The sequence below is a fragment of the Ctenopharyngodon idella genome, chromosome 5 (genome assembly GCF_019924925.1).
Source record: "Ctenopharyngodon idella isolate HZGC_01 chromosome 5, HZGC01, whole genome shotgun sequence".
NCBI lineage: Eukaryota > Metazoa > Chordata > Actinopteri > Cypriniformes > Xenocyprididae > Ctenopharyngodon > Ctenopharyngodon idella.
In genome coordinates this window covers 37,314,118-37,334,264 of record NC_067224.1, presented here as the reverse complement: position 1 = coordinate 37,334,264, position 20,147 = coordinate 37,314,118, and the positions used below count along the sequence as shown (strand labels likewise).

The 20,147-nt window shown below is 34.3% G+C and overlaps 1 protein-coding gene across 1 annotated transcript in view; it reads left to right on the top strand.

Moving 5' to 3' along the window:
• Positions 1-252: 252 nt before the first annotated feature.
• ppil2 (peptidylprolyl isomerase (cyclophilin)-like 2) overlaps positions 253-20,147 on the top strand; it is a 37,884-nt gene continuing 17,989 nt past the window's right edge. The window contains exons 1-12 of the mRNA XM_051895293.1: positions 253-429; positions 775-824; positions 1,540-1,585; positions 2,462-2,524; positions 3,696-3,747; positions 8,333-8,384; positions 8,529-8,620; positions 9,269-9,358; positions 12,000-12,075; positions 13,817-13,977; positions 17,405-17,480; positions 18,087-18,193. Coding sequence (XP_051751253.1) covers positions 398-429; positions 775-824; positions 1,540-1,585; positions 2,462-2,524; positions 3,696-3,747; positions 8,333-8,384; positions 8,529-8,620; positions 9,269-9,358; positions 12,000-12,075; positions 13,817-13,977; positions 17,405-17,480; positions 18,087-18,193 — 897 coding nt within the window. The 5' untranslated portion in view covers positions 253-397. The remainder of the gene's footprint in view (positions 430-774; positions 825-1,539; positions 1,586-2,461; positions 2,525-3,695; positions 3,748-8,332; positions 8,385-8,528; positions 8,621-9,268; positions 9,359-11,999; positions 12,076-13,816; positions 13,978-17,404; positions 17,481-18,086; positions 18,194-20,147) is intronic.

The window sequence follows — 20,147 nt, the reverse complement described above, 5'->3', positions numbered from 1 at the left end:
TATATTAGGCTATATATTAGCTTTAATGCAGACCCAGGGCTTTCTTCAGATTCACTTTAGGTTCATTACATTTTTTTCATCTAAATTAAATATCATTATTGATCATATCCATCACAAACAGGCTGCTGTTGATACAGATATAATATTGTCTCAATCTGTATTGAAATCACTACTACAGAATTCCGCCCCCTGGTGGACTGCAGCGAGGAGCTACTGGGATTCCGTACCGAGGAAGCAAAATAAAAACGTTCTGTCGTTTCACATCGGACACATTTTACTGTTGCGCTGAACGCTAACCGGAAGTGTGTGTTTTAAGCACTCGGAGGTTTTGTGTTGGTTGTTTATGCGTTTATAAACTTTTATTCTTTTATTTATCTCTACCTCTTCGTCCGCAAAAATGGGGAAACGACAGCATCAAAAAGATAAGATGTAAGTTGAAATGAAATATAACGCGAGTAAAATATGACACGTTTGAACTCAACACTAACTATCGAGCATTTATTATATGGTCTTGTCTGATTATTTCATTGAAGCAACGCAAAATAAAAATATTATTTATTGCAATGACATCGTGTTATTTGTTATCTAAGGTTTATAATGTATTTGTCTTAAAACTGTTTACAAGCCCAGCTGTCATTCTTGCGTCTAATTTCAACTGCTGTATTTTATTTTGTACGTTAGTTATTTATGTTTTAGCGTTGTAATAAAATAGTATTACATTATATAGATTCTTCAATAAGTGTAATAATAGTATTCTTTATCTGTCTGTTTCAGGTACATCACATGTGCAGAATACACACAGTTTTATGGAGGGAAGAAATCAGGTACTTGCACTATTAAGAAAGCATCTGTGTGTAAATGGGGTAACCAAATAGTATTCTACTTATAAGTACATGAAACTAAAATTACATTGTGGTTAGTATGATATTAACACAATATGTACACAGTACAGTACTTGACAGTAAACACAAAGCATTGTTGGATACATATTACAATATGAGTAAATCAAATGATACCTTTAGTTTACCTTGGTTTAGAAGTGAGGAAACATTTTATTACATATTTATTACAGCACATTACAGATTGTTAGATTTGAAATTTCAGGGTTTTCACAGTCTTGGAAAATATTTCCAGGCCTTAATGAATAAACAAATCAGGCTCTCGGACTCTGTACACTACTGTTCATAAGTTTGGGTTCAGTAAGAGTTTCTTTTTTGAAAGAATTTTATACTTTTTATTCAGTAAAGATGCATTAAATTGATCAAAAGTAACAGTAAGTAGATATATAATGTTACAAAATATTTCTATTTTAAATAAATGCTGTTCTTTTGAACCTTTTGTTTGTCACAGAATCTTGAAAATGTATCATGGTTTCTACAAAAATATATATTTTATATAAAATAAAATAGCGTATGTAATGCTGTTAGTTTTCTTGTCTCTCACTGTGTTGTTTGATTGATTGCATCACATATAGACTTATTTGTGCACTTTGATTTTGATATTGCTGATGCTTTTCCCCCTTTGTTGTCTTGTTTATAGAAATCCCACGAGACAATTTCAGACGTCTGCCCTTTGATCATTGCAGGTGAGTTTAGAAATGCATAACGCTTCTTTCATGTTTGATAGAAAAGTCCTTTGTGTTTCTTCTTTTCCCTAATTTAGGTCTAGTACAATAGATCCTGCTTTCATAACTGCTGATCTGGGGTTTCATAATACTGTCATTGCTTTTATTTGAGGTAAAGCTGCTTTGTCATTTTTTCCCAAAAAATGTTAAAGTCTGCATGAAACAGAAGTTGAGATAGTCTTTTCTTCCTCATTGTGACATAAATTTAAGTAAAACATCTTCTTGAATAAGGAAAAATATAGAGCGGGACTTGATTTTGTCCATCAGGGGTTGGACGGTTGTGGTTTGCTATTGGTTGATCTCATGTGAGTGACAGGTTGTCCCACCCTCGCGCCAGTAAACATGTCATCAGAGAAGAGATGAGATGTTGCTCAAGAGGAAGTTATTTTGATTACGAGGGCACATGAATTAAAAAAAATAATAATGTGTGCACAGATAAATCATTTATAATAAATGCTGCAATATTCCATAAAAAATAAGAATTGTCAAGTTTGATTTCTTGGTGACTTTAAAATAATTTTCTCCTATTCCAATGTAATATGCAGCGACAACCATTAGTAAGTAGGTTGACTTTACTTAAATTGTGCTTTTAAAGCATTGCTCTGTTTGTTGGAACAACAACAAAAAACGTTAGTTAAAAAAAAAAAAAATACACATTTGAGTTTGGGACAGGGCTTTTCGTATTTTCAATTAAAGATGAGGAGTTCATAAAACTTTTTTTGGAAACCTTTTGGGGGCTCAAAAATGACACAGCAGCTTTAGTGTTATGCTTTTTATATATATATATATATATATGAGTTTATGAGTCTTAATGTTCATCTCTTATCCCTCACATAGTTTGTCTCTTCAGCCCTTTGAGTATCCCATGTGCACATTGGATGGGGTGGTTTTTGACCTAATGTGAGTATATCAAATTGAGTCATTTATGAATCATTCATGATTTTATAGTAGCTAACATCTATTAATAATATACTTATTTATAGTACCTTATATTTATTACTACATAGACTACTGTTCAAAAGTTTGAGGTGAGAAATTAATACTTTTATTTAGCAAGGATGCATTACATTAAACTGTTCAAAAGTGTCAGGAAAGACATTTACATGCTATAAAAAAAATTCTGATTCTATTTTAGAACTTTCTATTCAAAGAATCCTGAAAAAAGTATCCAATCAACCAAATCAGCATATTAGAATTATGTCTGAAGGATCAAGTGACACTGAAGACTGAAAATTCACAGGAATAAATTACTTTTTAAATATATAAAATAAAATATATTAAAATATAAGTGATTTAAAAAAAAAACAATTATAATATATCACAATATTACTGTTTTTATTGTAATTTTGATCAAATAAATGCAGCCTTGGTGAGCATAAGAGACTTCTTTCAAAAACATTTAAAAAATCTTACCAACTTCAAACTTTGGAACAGTATTGTACATATCTTAAAGGGTTAGTTCACCCAAAAATGAAAATAATGTCATTTATTACTCACCCTCATGGCGTTCCACACCCTGTAAGACCTTCGTTCATCTTCGGAACGCAAATTAAGATATTTTTGTTGAAATCCGATGGCTCAGTGAGGCCTGCATAGGCAGCAATGACATTTCCTCTCTCAAGATCCATTAATGTACTAAAAGCATATTTAAATCAGTTCATGTGAGTACAGTGGTTCAAAATTAATATTATAAAGCGACGAGAATATTTTTGGTGCGCCAAAAAAAACAAAATAACGACTTATATAGTGATGGCCGATTTTAAAACACTGCTTCAGGAAGCTTCGGAGCATTATGAATCAGCGTGTCGAATCAGCGATTCAGCGAATATGTTTTTAGTACATTAATGGATCTTGAGAGAGGAAATGTCATTGCTGGCTATGCAGGCATCACTGAGCCATCGGATTTCAACAAAAATATCTTAATTTGTGTTCCGAAGATGAACGAAGGTCTTACGGATGTGGAACGCCATGAGGGTGAGTAATAAATGACATTATTTTCATTTTTGGGTGAACTAACCCTTTAAGTGGCGTGATGATGCCAGAAAATGATTACCATTTGTTTTCTCTTTAGGAGCATAGTGCCTTGGATTAAGAAGTTTGGTACCAACCCCATAACTGGAGAGGTATTTCAGTTATTCCAACTTATTTATTATTTATTTGATGTTGACCAATAGACTTTTCAAAATCTTTGAAGGCAACAGCTCATTATCAAATATCCTGCATGGATTAAACCACTAGAGGGCGTCAGACTCCATTTAAGGAGAAGCCCAGCACTTCAGCAAAGGCAAAGACTAATGACAATAATTAAACTGCAACATCAACTCCAGATGATGCTATCAGTGCACTTGCACATTCATCCTAGAGAATACAAAGCTGCAAACCAGAATCTCTTGTTGTACACGTTATAAAGAGCACTGCGAGTGTATTTAGAAGAAGAAACATATTTGGTGGTGTTTTCTAAGGCAGTGGTTCCCAAACTTTTTAGAGCGGGAGCGGCGTACCCCCTGAGGCATTTAACATCCTTCTGCGTACCCCCTCTCTTCTACTTAGACTGCAGTCACACCTTTTCCATTGAGGGACAATATTTGCCCCCTAAAATTGATTTTCAGGTGCATTTCTTACCTTTTATAAATGCAAGGTTTTTCAAACCTTATTAAATATAGGTCTCATGTTTTATGTCAAATTCTTAAAATTCCATTAATTTAATTATTAATATAATAAATAAAGCAATAAATTAAACTAAATCAATCATTCCAATCAAATGAAATCAGTATCAACAAAAGCCATCTTTGCACTGAAACGGCACAAGCTGCATCTAGATGCATTTACACACTGTTTAATGCTGCTTAGAGGTGGCAAGAATGCAATTACAATGGCATAAATGTTATAATATGAGATAATGTTTTAAATAAAAATTGTTCAGCAGAGAAATATGAAATGATGGCAAAAAATTTAAATATCAAACTAAAACTGCCAGTAGGTGGTGGCAAGTCGCTGTCTTAAAAGGTTAGTTCACCCAAAAATGAAAATTCTGTCATTAATTACTCACCCTCATGTTGTTCTACACCCGTAAGACTTTTGTTCATCTTCAGAACACAAATTAAGATAATTTTGATGAAATCCGAGAGGTATATGACTCGTCCATAGACAGCAATATAAACACCACTTTCAAGGTCCAGAAAGGTACTAAAGACATCATTAAAACAGTCGACGTGACTGCAGTGGTTCAACCTTAATGTTATGGATGGACGAGAATACTTTTTGTGCGCAAAAACAAAATGAAAATAACGACTTTATTCAACTCTCTTCTCTTACCTATCATTATCCTTATGCAGGTGACGCAGTAAGCACAGTGAAAGCTTCCGTGTTTATGTCCAAATGCCGGCTCAGTATTGGCCAAAGCTGATCACGTGAGCAGCACGACACATGCGTGTGATGCTGACGCAGGAGCCAGCCAATAATTAGTCGCCGTTCTGACGTAAAATCTGGAAGTGCTGGACATAAACAACGTATGAGAATGACACAGAAGAGAAGATATTGTTGAATAAAGTCGTTATTTTTGTTTTGTTTTTTGCGCACAAAAAGTATTCTCGTCCATCCATAACATTAAGGTTGAACCACTGCAGTCACGTTGACCGTTTTAACAATGTCTTTAGTACCTTTCTGGGCCTTAAAAAGTGTTGATTATATTGCTGTCTATGGACAAGTCATATACCTCTCGGATTTCATCAAAAATATCTTAATTTGTGTTTTGAAGATGAATGAAGGTCTTACGGCTTTGGAACGACATGAGGGTGAGTAATTAATGACAGAAATTTTTGGGTGAACTAACCCTTAAATGAGTGAGTCATTCATTAATTCAGTAAATTAAAATAATATAAAAATAGAAGCTAATTCAAAATATTAATGAATACTATAATAGCATATAAATAATCCTAAAAAGAAACACTGCTCGTAACCAGCCACCTAGCAACAACCCAGAAGACCTTAGCAACCACATAGATAGGAATGCTCTAAAAACCATTCAAAACACAGTATACCTTAGGTACTTTTGTGCAACTTTGGTAAGATATTGCATATAAAATGTTGACATAACTAAAATTTTATTGCATATTTGCCAAACGGTAGGTATTTTTTGCTTTGAGTTTCATTTTATATTTTGGAGAATAGTCAAGCTTCAGAAATTCACTTATGTGTCGCTTAGAGGGAAAATACTCTATTACTGTACCCATCTGGATATCGTTATTAAGACTGTATGAAGATATTTCACAAGCCTGCTGATGGTGGCTAACAGCGTTCAGTGTGCCAGGAGTGGATGTGGGTGTAAATTGCTGTATAATCAGTTCACTGGACGCACGTCGCTGCACTCTTAATTTATGGAATAGGAGTTATAGGATCTCTGCGTGTGCATGCTGCATGCATAATCAGTTTTTAATCAGAAACAGAGAGTGTTTCTTGGGTGTGATTCAGGACGTCCTGTATTTACTTGCTTTCAAAGTTCATATTCAGTGTCCACTGAAGCACATGGCTGTCATCTGTAATTCAGCTTTACATCTTCACAGCTATGCATCTGAGTGAGTGAGCGCATGTCTGGACATGCCTCTGTGATTGTGTGTGTGTGTTTCTGTTCGTACACACAGTTTGACTGTGTTATCTGAAGTATTCATGATTGATTTGTCTCGCTAGATGGAGAGGAGGAGAGTAAGTGCTGGAGATGATGAGGGGTGACTGTGTGAAAACAGACTCTGTGTGTGTGTGTGTGTGTGTGTGTGTTAGTGACTTTTACAGAGATCTTCAGGACATGCCAGGACTTGTTCTGCAGTGCAAACATTATGTTCTTATATGTTCTGCTTTACAATTTTGTGTTTAAATGGGTAGTAAGGCATGTATTCAGATATGTGTTATGTTGTATCAGTCTTAATGTATATATTGCATTTTTGAATGCCATTGTGTGTTTGTTTGTTATATAGCACATTTCAGACACAATGGTTGTTCAAAGTGCTTTACATAAAATGGTTTTAAAAATAATCGTAAAATAATCACAACAGATGTTTAAGAAATAAAACGTACAATAAAAACTAAAATTATATTAAATGATAAAATATAAACATTGATTTACAATGTAATTTAAAAACAAATAAGAAAAGACAAGAATAAATAAGACAATTAAATGCAAAAAAGTAGGACGCAGAACAGTGAAATCACAATTGACCTCATTTATTTGTCTAATAATAAGACCTTTTACTGTGCAAAATCCATGAATGCACTTTATTCATAATCATTTATCAGAATATAATGCATTTCTCCAGCTGTTCTGCTGATTTAAGCAAGGCTGAAAAGTAATATTAGCCAATACTATCAAGCCAATGAGGATGCAGTTAAATCCTAATGGATAAAATGCATTCAGCCAAACTGATTGCAGCTGGTGATTTCAAGTAGTTCTTGCCATCTTTGTGTCCAGTATCCATTAGGTGGTCCGCAAACAGTCTGTAGTCTGAGGCGGAAACTAGTAGTCAGACGCCCAGTGTTTTCATCACACACCAGCTACTGGGTTAACCAGGGACGGAGGGACTTAAAGACAAATCCTGGGGGATGATGACCTGTCTCCAATACAGTCTGAATCAGTGTGTCACTGGATCACAGTGTGGTCAGTTTAAATGTATCCCGCAGGCAGAACAATCCTCAGTCACCAAGTTTAAACCCCTAGCAACACCAAATAGACTCAACCACAAATAGTTTACTTACGGTTTAACTGAATAATAAGCTATATTACCATTGAAAAATGACACTACTGTTCAAAAATTTGGGGTTGGTTAGATTTTTTTGAAATATTTTTTGAAGAGTCTTTCACCAAGGCTGCATTCATTTTATCAAACATGCAGTAAAAACAGTGAAATGTTATTAGAATTTAAAATAACTGTTTACTATTTTAATATCTTTTAAAATATATATTCCTGTAATGGCAAAGCTGAATTTTCAGAATCATTACTCAGGTCTTCTGTGTCACATGATACTTCAGAAATCATTCTAATAAGCTGATTTGGTGCTCAAGAAATATCTTCTTAATATTATCAATGTTGAAAAGAGTTGTGATGCTTATTTTTGTTGAAACTGATCAATTTTTTTGCAGGATTCTTTGACAACAGCAATTACAAAAGAAACTGAAATCTTTTTTACAACATATTAAATGTCTTTACTGTCAGTTTAAGCAATTTAATGCGTCTTTTCTGGATAAAAGCATTAATTTCTTTTAAAACTAAAAATCTTACTGACCGCAAACTTTTTAACGGTGTTACATCACCTTTAAATATCGTTTTGCAGTTTTACTTTATGCTAAAACAACAACAACAACAAAAACTGGCCACTGGCACTTTAGCCAATTAACTGAAGTCTTTCTTTGCTGTTATCTCATCTACATGTCATTAGACAGGAATTTACTTTTTTCATTTCTCTAAAACCATACTAGATCCACAGCATTGTGTGATGGTTTTTAAAATGAGTTGTATTCAGGTTGTTTTATTATCGCCCAAACATGTCCTATATGAATCCGCTAATTTGTGCTAAATAATTAAACACAATTAGACATTCACAGGGTGTGATTACATTATAATTGAAAAAATATAGGTGTGTCTGAGAGCCAAAGTCTGGCAGATATAGTCATAAACTCCCTAAATTTCTGTATTTCTCTCTCTCTCTTTCTGTCTTTAGAAGCTTGAGGCTAAATCTCTCATCAAGCTTAACTTCTGCAAAAACAATGAAGGTAAATATGTTTGTGCGTGTGTGTGTGCACGCGCTCTTGATCCTCTTACCTGTCCTGCGTCAACAACAATATGTGCTAATGACAAGAGATAATGAATTGAAGTCCTCTACAGTTGATATTCTGTCTTCCTCTCCTGTATTTTAGGGAAGTACCACTGTCCTGTACTCTACACAGTGTTCACAAACAACTCCCACATCGTTGCCAACAAAGTCACAGGGAATGTTTTCTCTTATGAGGTAAAACATACTAAATCCTGAATGTTTTTAAAGGTCTTTTCATATGCAACTTAAAGGACCATATGTACACGTCTGTAGTGTTTTATTTTTTCCCCCATGAGATCCACTTATAATGTTTTTCAAGTTTTTTTGGACCCAAAACAGTGATAATTTAGTTTACAGTCATAATACAGCCTTTTTCGCTACTAACAGTTTACCTAAATATACATTTATAAAATATTTCTACATGTATATTGTTTAATTATATAAATAAAAAAAATTTTATATTAAAATTAATTTAATTTGATGAAAATTATTTTATTTTATTCATCAGTGTAAAATAATTAATGTATTCACCCTCGTGTTGACTGTAGTCCATTTGACTCATGCACTATATTGCAAGTCTTTTGAATCTATATGATCAAATTTAAGTCATTAATGTGGTTGTGACATCATATCCATGATTTCTGAATTATCCATTTTTGCAGTTCAGTTTCCATGCATTGTGGAAAATGTAGGTCTACACTAAAGAGCAAGGAAAATCCGGTTGTTCATGCTCCCTTTTATATCATACTGACATTAATATGTTATAATCAATGCATTAACCTTCTTTAAGCTGTATAAATGTGTACATGAATAGTCAAAATCTTGTGGATGTGTTTTGTTTAGGCAGTAGAGCAGCTCAACATCAAGACAAAGAGTTATAAAGACCTGCTGACGGATGAACCATTCACCCGCCAGGATCTCATCACACTACAGGTGACGGAGACAAAGAGTGTGTGTTTGTGACTGTTAAGGAATAATTAGGCAGTGTCACATGAGTGCTGTGATTTAATACAGCTTTTCTATACACAAGTTAGTTTCAAGCAACTCCCATTTCAGACAGCAATTGCCCTGTTTGTTTGTAGTTTGTATGTGGCTGTGTGTCAAAAACCCTGTGCTTTCTGTGTGATTTCAGTGTTATGAAATGTCAGGTTGAAGCCAGTTCACATGCACTTCAGTGTTTAACAGCTGTCGAGAGAGAGAGAGAGAGACAGTCAGGCTGATCCTGATGACTGACAGACAGAAAGGAATAATTTGCATGCCACAATTATAAATATCTGCTCAGTTATTGTACTATTTATACTATTTATTCATATCCTGAATGGGCTTTTTTATCTAGGTAAAACACTGAAGCACATACAGAGGATGTTTTGGGGCAAATCATTGAATCGGGATAAATGTTAAAATGCCCACTGTTCAAAAATAGCCACATGTTAACATGAGGATTGTGTTTTTAAATGAATCTTTAAACTCCTGTCATGACTAATGAGCCCATAAAGCCTGTAAACCTGCTACCTTTTGCAAGGATTACAGAAACTGACAGAAACATTCACCCACAGGAATGACATCCGTAGCATCTCACCACTAAAGGATGTTTGGACAGCTTTAAAGCTGAAATAACACACATTATTGTAAGGATAAATTAATATAAACCCTTTAACAAAAATATGAGCTGCACATTTCTGCTTTGAAACCTTCTGGAATGTCTTTCCCCATTGACTTGCATTGTAAGTTCTTCAATTCAAACACGTCCCTCAGTTTGTGAAAATAAACAAAAATCAAGGTTAAGTTATTGTATGTAGTTTTGACAGTGTGCCATTGATAGAGCTAAACTCTACTCGACCCTAAATATACCTTTAAAACCTTCACAATGTGAGTTTGTGCTTTGTACTTTCTTAATGAAGAAGGTAATAAAGCAGTGATCGAGAAACTGCACAATTTATGAATCAAACACAGCCTGTTTCTGAATAGATGGGATTAAACATTACAGCAGCATGTGGCGACTGTCCAAAGTTGTGTTAAGCTTCGCTGTAAATCCATTTGAGTGTTAGAAAGAACTTATGTAACCACGATCAGATTTCTATCAACAAATCTATACATGGCATTAGCATGTTAGGATCTGTGTAGTAGGTCATGTACACTAACATTCAATAGTTTGGGGTCAGTAAGATTGTTTTTTTTCTTTTAAAAACAAAATGAATACTTTTATTGAGCAAAGATGCATTAAATTGATCAAAAGTGACAGTAAAAACATTTGTAAAGTTACAAAAGATTTCTATTTCAAATAAATGGTGTTCTTTTGAACTTTCTATTCACAGAAGAATCCAAAAAATGTTTCATAGCTTCCACAACAATATTAAGCAGCACAACTGTTTTCAACATTGATAATAAGAAATGTTTCTTGAGCAGCAAATCAGCATATTAGAATGATTTCTGAAGATCATGTGACACTGAAGACTGGAGTAAGGATGCTGAAAATTCAGCTTTGCATCACAGGAATAAATTACATTTAAAATATATCATATCAAATAAATATATGTAATAATATTTGACAAAATTACTGTTTTTATGTTGTTTTTGATCAAATATATGAAGCTTTGGTGAGCATAAAAGACAATTTTTTTTTACCGACCCTAAATCTTTGAACAGTGTTGTATGTTCAGACTCTATACAGATTTGCATTGAGTTTTATGTTTGCATTTCCTGTGCATTTTTATGCAGTGATATGGAAATAAAGAATCTGTTATTATGACTGATTGACAGCCCTAATATAATTATAGAAGTCTATGGTATGCCTTCCTTCAGCCAGGGAAACGTGGGTGTGTGTGAAAGAAACTGGAAGCTGAATCAGTGTTTTCTGTGTGTGTGCATGTGACCTACAGTGTCTAGTATTCATAGAAAGTCCTTGCATGGTTTATTTTGGGTCAGGGAGAGAGTTGATGGGTGTTATGGGGGTGTTCAGAGAAATAGAAAGGAACTTGGAGTTATTTTAGGGTGAGATAAGGCCATATAGCTCAGAGTGGGAGCTTTGGACGTGTCTATCCCTGGAGCTCGAGGAAGGACAGGTCAGGGAGGTGTCGGGCGGCGTGGTTTAAGGGTTAAAGAGTTTTTGAGACAGACGCAGAAGTTATTTTGGCTGCCATGTGAGAATGGAAAGCTGGGGGAGTTTTAAAAGAATGGGGGGGAAAGTATTTTAAAAAGAGAGAGATTGTTGGGAGTGGGAGTTTAGCTGAAATAGCAGGACTGAATTGGGCTGAGGTACAGTTTCACTGTCTGACCTATTTGGAACAGATACTACAGTGGTTCAAGCAAAGAGCCGAGGAGAGAGAGAGATGAGAAGGTCCTGAACTCTCTTTTGTTTGTGTGTGTGTGTTGCAGCGGACAAGCCCCCAAACTGTCTATTCAGCAACATTTACACTAAACTGATAAAACATTGCCAAAACAAATCCATTAAAGAGTGTTTACTTGTCATTCTATTTAGGGAAAAATATGATATGAGTTGTTTTATAACAATTGTCTGATCTGTGCATAGTTGAAGTTGTCATTTAACATCTCATTTTGTCACTTTATATCCCAGGATCCTACAAATCTGGATAAATTCAATGTCTCCAACTTCTTCCATGTGAAAAACAATATGAAAGTCCTCGACCCTGGTGAGTTCAGTGTTTTAAATGCAGTACCAAGATTTCAGTTCGTTTTAGCAAAGATTTGACTGTTTTGGGGATAGCATACTATTCTTACTCGTAATATGCTGTATATAGTATGTTTAGTGTGTAAATTCTGTGTTGCAGTGTTATAGTTACCCAACACTAAAACTATTAAATTATTTTCATTAATTGAAATAATAAAAATCTAATATATGTATACAAGTGGTAAAATTGAAGACTTGAGATGCAAAAGCCTCTAATTGCCATCTGAAATTTTCTTCTAAAATGATCATTTTTTTCAAGTTTGTATGTTTATGTTCAGTTATTTCACTTTAATGGCAATAAAAAGGACCTATTAATCGCCATTAAAGTGAAATTACTGAACCAAACATACAAGCTTGATAAAAATGCTCAGAAAATTTCAGATGGCACTTTGAGGCTTTTTGCATCTGAAGTCTTCAATTACTAAAACTAAAACTGAAAAAAATAAAATAAATAAATAAATGAAAGCTAAATAGAAATATGTTAAGAAAAAAAAAGCTAATTCAAAACATTAATAAATATGATAATAGTAAATCAATAATTCTAAAATTACACTGATGCGTAGTTTACAATAGAGCACACTTGCCCGGTACTGTATTCCACAATAAAACCGATTGCAAATGAATAATTGAGAAAAAAAAAAAGACTGTCAGTCAGTTAGACTTTACCTGTGAAAGTTGAATAATTTAGCTCCAGGCTCAGGTGTGCTATTTTCACATTACAGTCTCCATTCTGTACATTTCATTATGTAGCCCTATTACTTCTGAATTAACCCAGCTGTGATGATTTTAGTAAATTAATTGGTTAACGAGGTAGAACTTGGTGCAATTCGTAAGGGATTCACATTGCATAATGAATTAACTAAAGGAGTGTATAAATGTTGTGCATTCACTTGAATCCCTGAACATAATATACTCAAAAGGCCATAAAAATAACCATCATGACAGGAATGCAAGATAATGTGCATGTATGTCATCGCAGAATGTAGACACTGACCAGCGGCCTTAAATTAGCTGGAGAGATCCATAACACTGTCTGTGCTGTTGTTATAGCAGATCTCATGATGTGGCTCATGTACCTTAGACATTTTAATCTCAAAAAACCCATAAAAGCAGTCTTTATTGAATCCTGTATAGTGCATTATAATATTATTTATGCATTAAAATGGTATTCAAAATGTCATTCAATACACAGTGTAATTCATTGTCCTTTTTTTTTTAATTTTTTTTTTTTATTATAAATAATTGTAACCACAGTTCATATGATACATTACAATACCCACCTGTTTATGATTACAAACTTAGAGTTTAATGCATTTGTTTTTGTTTAAAGTCTCTTATACTCACCACAGCTGCATTTATTTGATTAAAAATATAGTACAAATTTACAATTTTGTTTTCTATTTGAATATATTTTATGATATATATTATAATATTCCTGTGATGACAGCTGAATTTTCAGCATCATTACTCCAGTCTTCAGTGTCACATGATCCTTCAGAAATCATTCTAATATGTTGATTTATTTAAAATGGAAATATTTTGTATTTACTGTAACTTTTGATCACTTTAATTTAAAATTATACATTTTTCAAAACCCCAAACTTTTGAACAGTATGTAACATACAGGCTTCAGAATCTGATGACTGCTGTATTGTGAAGGTGTCCCTTTTATGAGCCCCTGTCTATTTTTCCTTCCCCTACAGATGAAGAGAAAGCCAAACTGGACCCAGCATACCATCTGAAAAGCACAAACCTGGAGACGCGGGAAACCCTGGCGGAGCTCTATAGGGACTATAAAGGAGATGAGCTGTTGGCCTCCACTATGAAAGAGCCCGAAACCAAAAAAACAGACAAGTTCAATGCTGTGAGTGTTTGACAAAGTGTTTTAGGATACTGCCTTTCTAGCTATAGTCGATGGCAGATTGTTCTTTCTCTTTGTCTTCATCGATTCATTTCTCTTTTTTGTTTGTCGTCATTTTGAAGTGCTTATATATTATTGAAAACATAGACTCTAATACTTTTCTGGACTGGCTGTGCTTCACAACCCAGATTTCACATTGGACATCAAAAGGTGACCCAACACAGACAGAACTAAAATTGTTTCTCATACAGAAGAAAACAAAAATGATATCCAATCATAACTATGTCATCCAAACAAACTAATTTACATGTAGAAGTCTTAACGGTAGCGAAAAACAACCTGTTTAATTGTAAAAGGTAGAAATAACCACTGTAATTTAACAATTACAGCTGTTTTTGGTGCAAGGAATCTTGATATTAATATTAATTCAGCAGGGACACAGAGTGTAAGTTTGTTGAAAACTTCGCCAACTACTGGCCTGGCATGCATAAGACAGCGTTTTTAATCGTATTTGTGGATCTGTGTGAATGGGGATCGTTTTAACAACATAGTCATCTGTATGCAAAAAAACGCAAAGGAAAACTTTTAGTATGTTGTTGTTATGTAAACGTACCCTAGGTCAACTTAATATGACAGAGAACAGAACGAAACCAAAACTTAAGGAATCTAAACATATCTGTGATGGTCACAGTTTCCACAAAAATATTAAGCAGCAAAAATTGTTTTCAACATTGATAATAATAATAATAAATTTTTCATGAGTATCAAATCAGCATATTAGAATGACTTCTGAAGGATCATGTGACACTGATGACTGGAGTGATAATGCTGAAAATTCAGCTTTGCCATCACAGGAATAAATTGAAATAATATTTCATAATATTGCTGTTTTTACTATATTTCTGATCAATTAAATGCAGCCTTGGTGAGCATTAGAGACTACTTTCAAAGTCATTAAAAATCTTACCAAACCCTTACGTTTATTATAGTAATAAAAGTAAGGGATAAAACTGGGTTTAATAATGGGTTCTAATGGGGTCTCCTGCAAGGTGTTTGGTCAGATAATCAGTTCCTGTGCAGTGCTGTTTGGGTCACAGTGAAGTGTCTTGCAGTGTGTGTGTAAAAGTGTCTGTGCATTACGAGGTGATTTGCCTCTCAGACTCTACCACCATCACACAGCAACTGGAGCAGAAGAAAATGCCTCGCAGGATCCTCAAACGACCACACACGCACTTGGAGCAAGAATCACAACAAGTTTCTCTGAATGTCATGTCAATTTTTCTAAAATTTTCATACCAATTATTACTCACTTCCTGGGAAATTACCCCACCGCACCAATACCTGGTATCTAAATCAAGAGGTTTTTCCTTCCATACTTGCTCTGCGGTGGTTCTAAGTGCGTTTGTGGCTGTGTCTCAAGTCTTCTTTGAGCCCAGGTTGAAGTGTGTCTGCCCTGTGCTTTCAGCTATATTAGCTTTGCTTGCTCAGCCCATTCACAGTACAAGCACTGAGTGTAATTGGCTCGACTTTTGGCATGAATGCCAGTCTATTTCAGCCCTAGCCATGCTAGATTGGTATTGTGACGCTGAAATAGACTGGCATTCAGGCCCACTCTCCTACTGATTTAGCTTTGCTATTTCTACATCATACTAAGGCAACTATAATATCCCAAATATAACTGTTTTCAACAATTTTTATTTATTTTATTTTTTTTGGTTAATTCTAGCAACTGCATTGCAATATGCTAAAACCACTCAGAATACCGTAGCATTGAGGAGGTAATTTGTTCAGGAAATGTAAAAATCTAGTTCCCAAATTATATTTATGGATACACACTATTACATTTTATGAAAGAATTTAAATAATTGTATTAAAGGATGCATTCAGTTGATCAAAAATGACAGTAAAGCCTTGCATTGTTTAAAAAAAATGTATTTCAAATAACTGCTGTTCTTTACAGCTTATATATATATATATATATATATATATATATATAAATATTTAAATATATACATGCATGTGTGCTTTTACAGTTACATGAAAAAGTATGGGAACCCCTTGCAGAATCTGTGAAAATGTGAATAATTTTTTTTTTTTTTTAAAGGGAGAGATCATACAAAATGCATGGTATTTTTTATTTAGTACTGTCCTGAGTAAGATATTTTACATAAGATGATTACATATAGTCCACAAGACAAAAAAAAAGCTGAATTTATTAAAATAATACCATTCAAAAGTTTGGGAACCATTGATTCTTAATACTGTGTGTCATTACCTGGATGATCTACGACTGTTTTTTTTTGTTGTGTGATGGTTGTTCATGAGTCTCTTGTTTGCTCTGAGCAGTTAAACTGAGCTCTGTTCTTCAGAAAAATCCTCCAGGTCCTGCAGATTCTTCAGTTTTCAAGGATTTTTTTGCATATTTGAACCCTTTCCAGCAGTGACTGAATGATTTTGAGATCCATCTTTTCACACTGAGGACAATTGAGGGACTCAAACACAACTATTAAAAAAGGTTCAAACATTCACTGATGCTCCAGAAGGAAACACGATGCATTAAGAGCCGGGGGTGAAAACTTTTTGAATTTGAAGATCAAGGTAAATTGTACTTAATTTGTCTTCCGGGAAACATGCAAATATCTTCTGTTGCTTCAGAAGAGCAGTAATAAATGAAAAAAAATATATATATATATTTTTTTTAACAAAATAAGAAAAATTTGGACGACATCATCCTGTTAAAAAGTCCTAGAGCATCAGTGAATGTTTGAACCTTTTTTAATAGTTGTGTTTGAGTCCCTCAATTGTCCTCAGTCTGAAAAGATGGATCTCAAAATCATACAGTCACTGCTGTAAAGGGTTCAAATATGCAAAAGATGTTTGAAAACTGAAGAATCTGCAGGACCTGGAGTATTTTTCTGAAGAACAGAGCTCAGTTTAACTGCTCAGAACAAACAAGGGACTCATGAACAACCATCATGTAGATCATCCAGGTAACCACACAGTATTAATAATCAACTGAACGGGGTCAATACTGAAAATTGTAAAGAAAAGCCTATTGTTTTCACTATTAATTAAAGAGTAGTGAGTCAGCTGGTAACACAGACCTGTTCAGAAGAAACATCTGCACATAGACACATCCAAACACACCTGAATGCCCCACAGGAATCAATAAACATCCTTCTCTCTGTCTGTTTTTACAAAGAATGGGTGATAAAACTCTATTATTAAGTGTGACAGACATATTAGGAGGTGTAAGAGTGATGTCATGCATATAAACACTATTATTAAGTGTTATAGACATATTAGGAGGTATAAGAGTGATGTCATGCATGTGAAGATCATTTAGTCATTTCGGATGGAGGTGTTAGGGCTTATTTAGTCTTATCTAGAGAGTCTTATCTGTAAACCATGTCTGTCTTTTTTCCTCCAGGCTCACTATTCCACTGGAAGAGTGTCTGCCTCCTTCACATCTACAGCTATGGCTCCGGCCACCACCCATGAAGCAGGTAATGGAAATGCTTACTCATACCAAACAAATCTGATAAAATGGGCAAGTTTTGTTTGAAACATGCATGATTCAAGGTTGATACTAATCAGTAGATGGCCAAGTCACAAACTTTCCTTTAGGCTTCTCATGGTTCCTTCTCTTTGTTACTGTTCCATTTGATTCTGATTGACTCCATTAAGTTATGTTGCTGCTGGTAATGCCCACATATCTTGAATGCACTAAGTCGCTGTGGGTAGAAGCGTCTTCTAAATGTGCAAATGTAAATGTCATCATAACTGGTGATGCACACAGTAAATGACACCATTTCCCTTTTTGTTTATGCTGGGAAGAAGTTGCATGCATTTCATAACATTGCATCATTGCAATACCTAAAACTCCTGCTGAGTATTAGTGCTGGTTTGTATTTTATGCTCATTTTCGAGCAAATCTGGCTTCAGTATTCCTCAGGAAACCATTTGGCAGCTGTCAGATTTGTCCTGCATACCCGTTCATTCTCTTTCAGACTAGTTTAAGGCTAATATGATGCAAAAATGTTGTCAATACTGTCTACAGGGGAGTCATTCATAAATGTAAAGAATGAAAATATTTGTCTTTGTGTTTCCAGAGGCTATTGCAGACGATACCGTTCGATACCAGTACGTTAAGAAGAAAGGCTACGTGCGCCTACACACAAACAAAGGAGACCTGAATGTGGAGTTACACTGTGATAAGGTAATGCAATGTGAAATGGTCAGACGTAAATAGACCTTGGTTGGGCATGTGTTGGTGGATTTAAACTTTTTTTTTTATGCAGTGAGTCAAAGCAGAATTGTACTAGTTTTTCTTTCAGACGTATTATGTTTCTGTAAACATTGTCTTGCTTGTCAGCATTTGTGCTCGTCATTTAAATGTGATTTTTCTGGCTCTGTTTGACACCTTGTTTGCTGTCGCACTTAATCAGAGCAAGGCCAAAGCTGATTAATTACCTGAGTGAAAGAATGAAAAAAAGAATTAAACAGTATGTGATGCCCAACAGTGGTTCACTTTTGGACACTTAAGTCACACTTAATGCATTAGATACAAAATATCAAAGCAAGCAGCATCTGCAAACTATGGAAGCTTGTTTCTGCCACTAAATAAAAAAGTAAAAAAGGTCATTGCGACTTTTTATCTCGCAATTCTGACTTTTTTCTTGCAATTGTGAGTTTGCATCTTACAATTCTGACTTTTTTCCTCACAAATGCGAGTTTTCTATCACGCAATTTTGACTTTATTACTCGCAACTGGTTATATCTCGCAATTCTGAGAAAAAAGTCAGAATTGCAAGATAAAAACAATTGCGAGTTATAAAGTCATAATTGCATGATATAAACTTGCAATTGCATCTTAAAAAGTCACAATTCTGACAATTCTGAGAAAGTCAGTCAATTCTGACTTTTTTTCTCAGAATTTCAAGTTTATATCATGCAATTCTGACTTTATAACATGCAATTGTGAGTCAGAATTCAGTCGCAATTGTGAGATATAAACACAATTCTGAGAAAAAAGTTGTGCGTGATATAAACTTGCAATTGAAAGTATTTTTTCTTTTTTACTTTTACTCTTGCAATTGTGACTTTATATCAGTATTTATATTGAGCTAAATTGTAATAATATTTTGCAGTTACTGTTTTACTGTATTTCAGATCAAATAAATTCAGTCTTGGTTAGCAGAGGAGACTTTAACATTGAAACATATTTTACATTAAAAACTTTTTAAAAATCTTAGCAACACTTTTATCATTTAAAATTTATTTTTACATTTTGAAACCTAACTAACATCTGTGAACTAGTTTGGTTGAAAAATGTTCTTGTGTTGATTTCTTTAAAATTATTGGTACTTGCTTTGATATTTTGTATGGTTTTTATTTTGTAAATACATTTATACATACATACATACATACATACATATATACAACTGTGGATTAAAGGTGCAGAATTTTGGCAAAATCTTGCAGGCAAAAAATGTCCACTGTCTATTGTCAATGGTGATGCATAAAGCACAGCTCACACAGTACAAAGTAGCTTTCTATTGGTCAGTGCTGAAAATTTGCTATATAAATTAAACTCCAATTCAGACTAACTGCTGACACTTTTAAAAAATACAGACTGGCCCAGATATTTATGGATTGAGGTGTGTGTGTGTGTGTGTGTGTGTGTGTGTGTGTGTGTGTGTGTGTGTGTGTAATGTACTTGGTCTGTGTGTGTAGTCTACAGGTCTACATGTCATCTTGTCTTTACATAATATATAATTCATCCATTCAGAGTGTCACACTGCAACTGCTGACCTATATAGATTGACTCACTCTATTTTTCTATTTCTCCTGTGTTTCTCATTTTTATGTCTTGTTTTCCTTGTTCACTTTGTTTTTGCTGTTAATGTCAGATTCTTTTCTTTATTCTTTGTGTCCTTTTCTAATGCGTTTCCTCTCTACTCATTTCTTTTCCTTGATGTGCTCTGTATCTCACTGAGCTTGTAAAATCATCCCCGCCATAAAACACTTTCTCTGAAAAAAAGTGTTCATTCTGGCCTTGTGCTGGCAGTAAAACTTACCCATAGTTCTCTCTCCTCAGCGGAGCAGATGCAGCGTCCCTCTTCTTATTTATGTGAGAGCGTGTGCCAGGCTCTCACTCCTGGGTCAAAGCT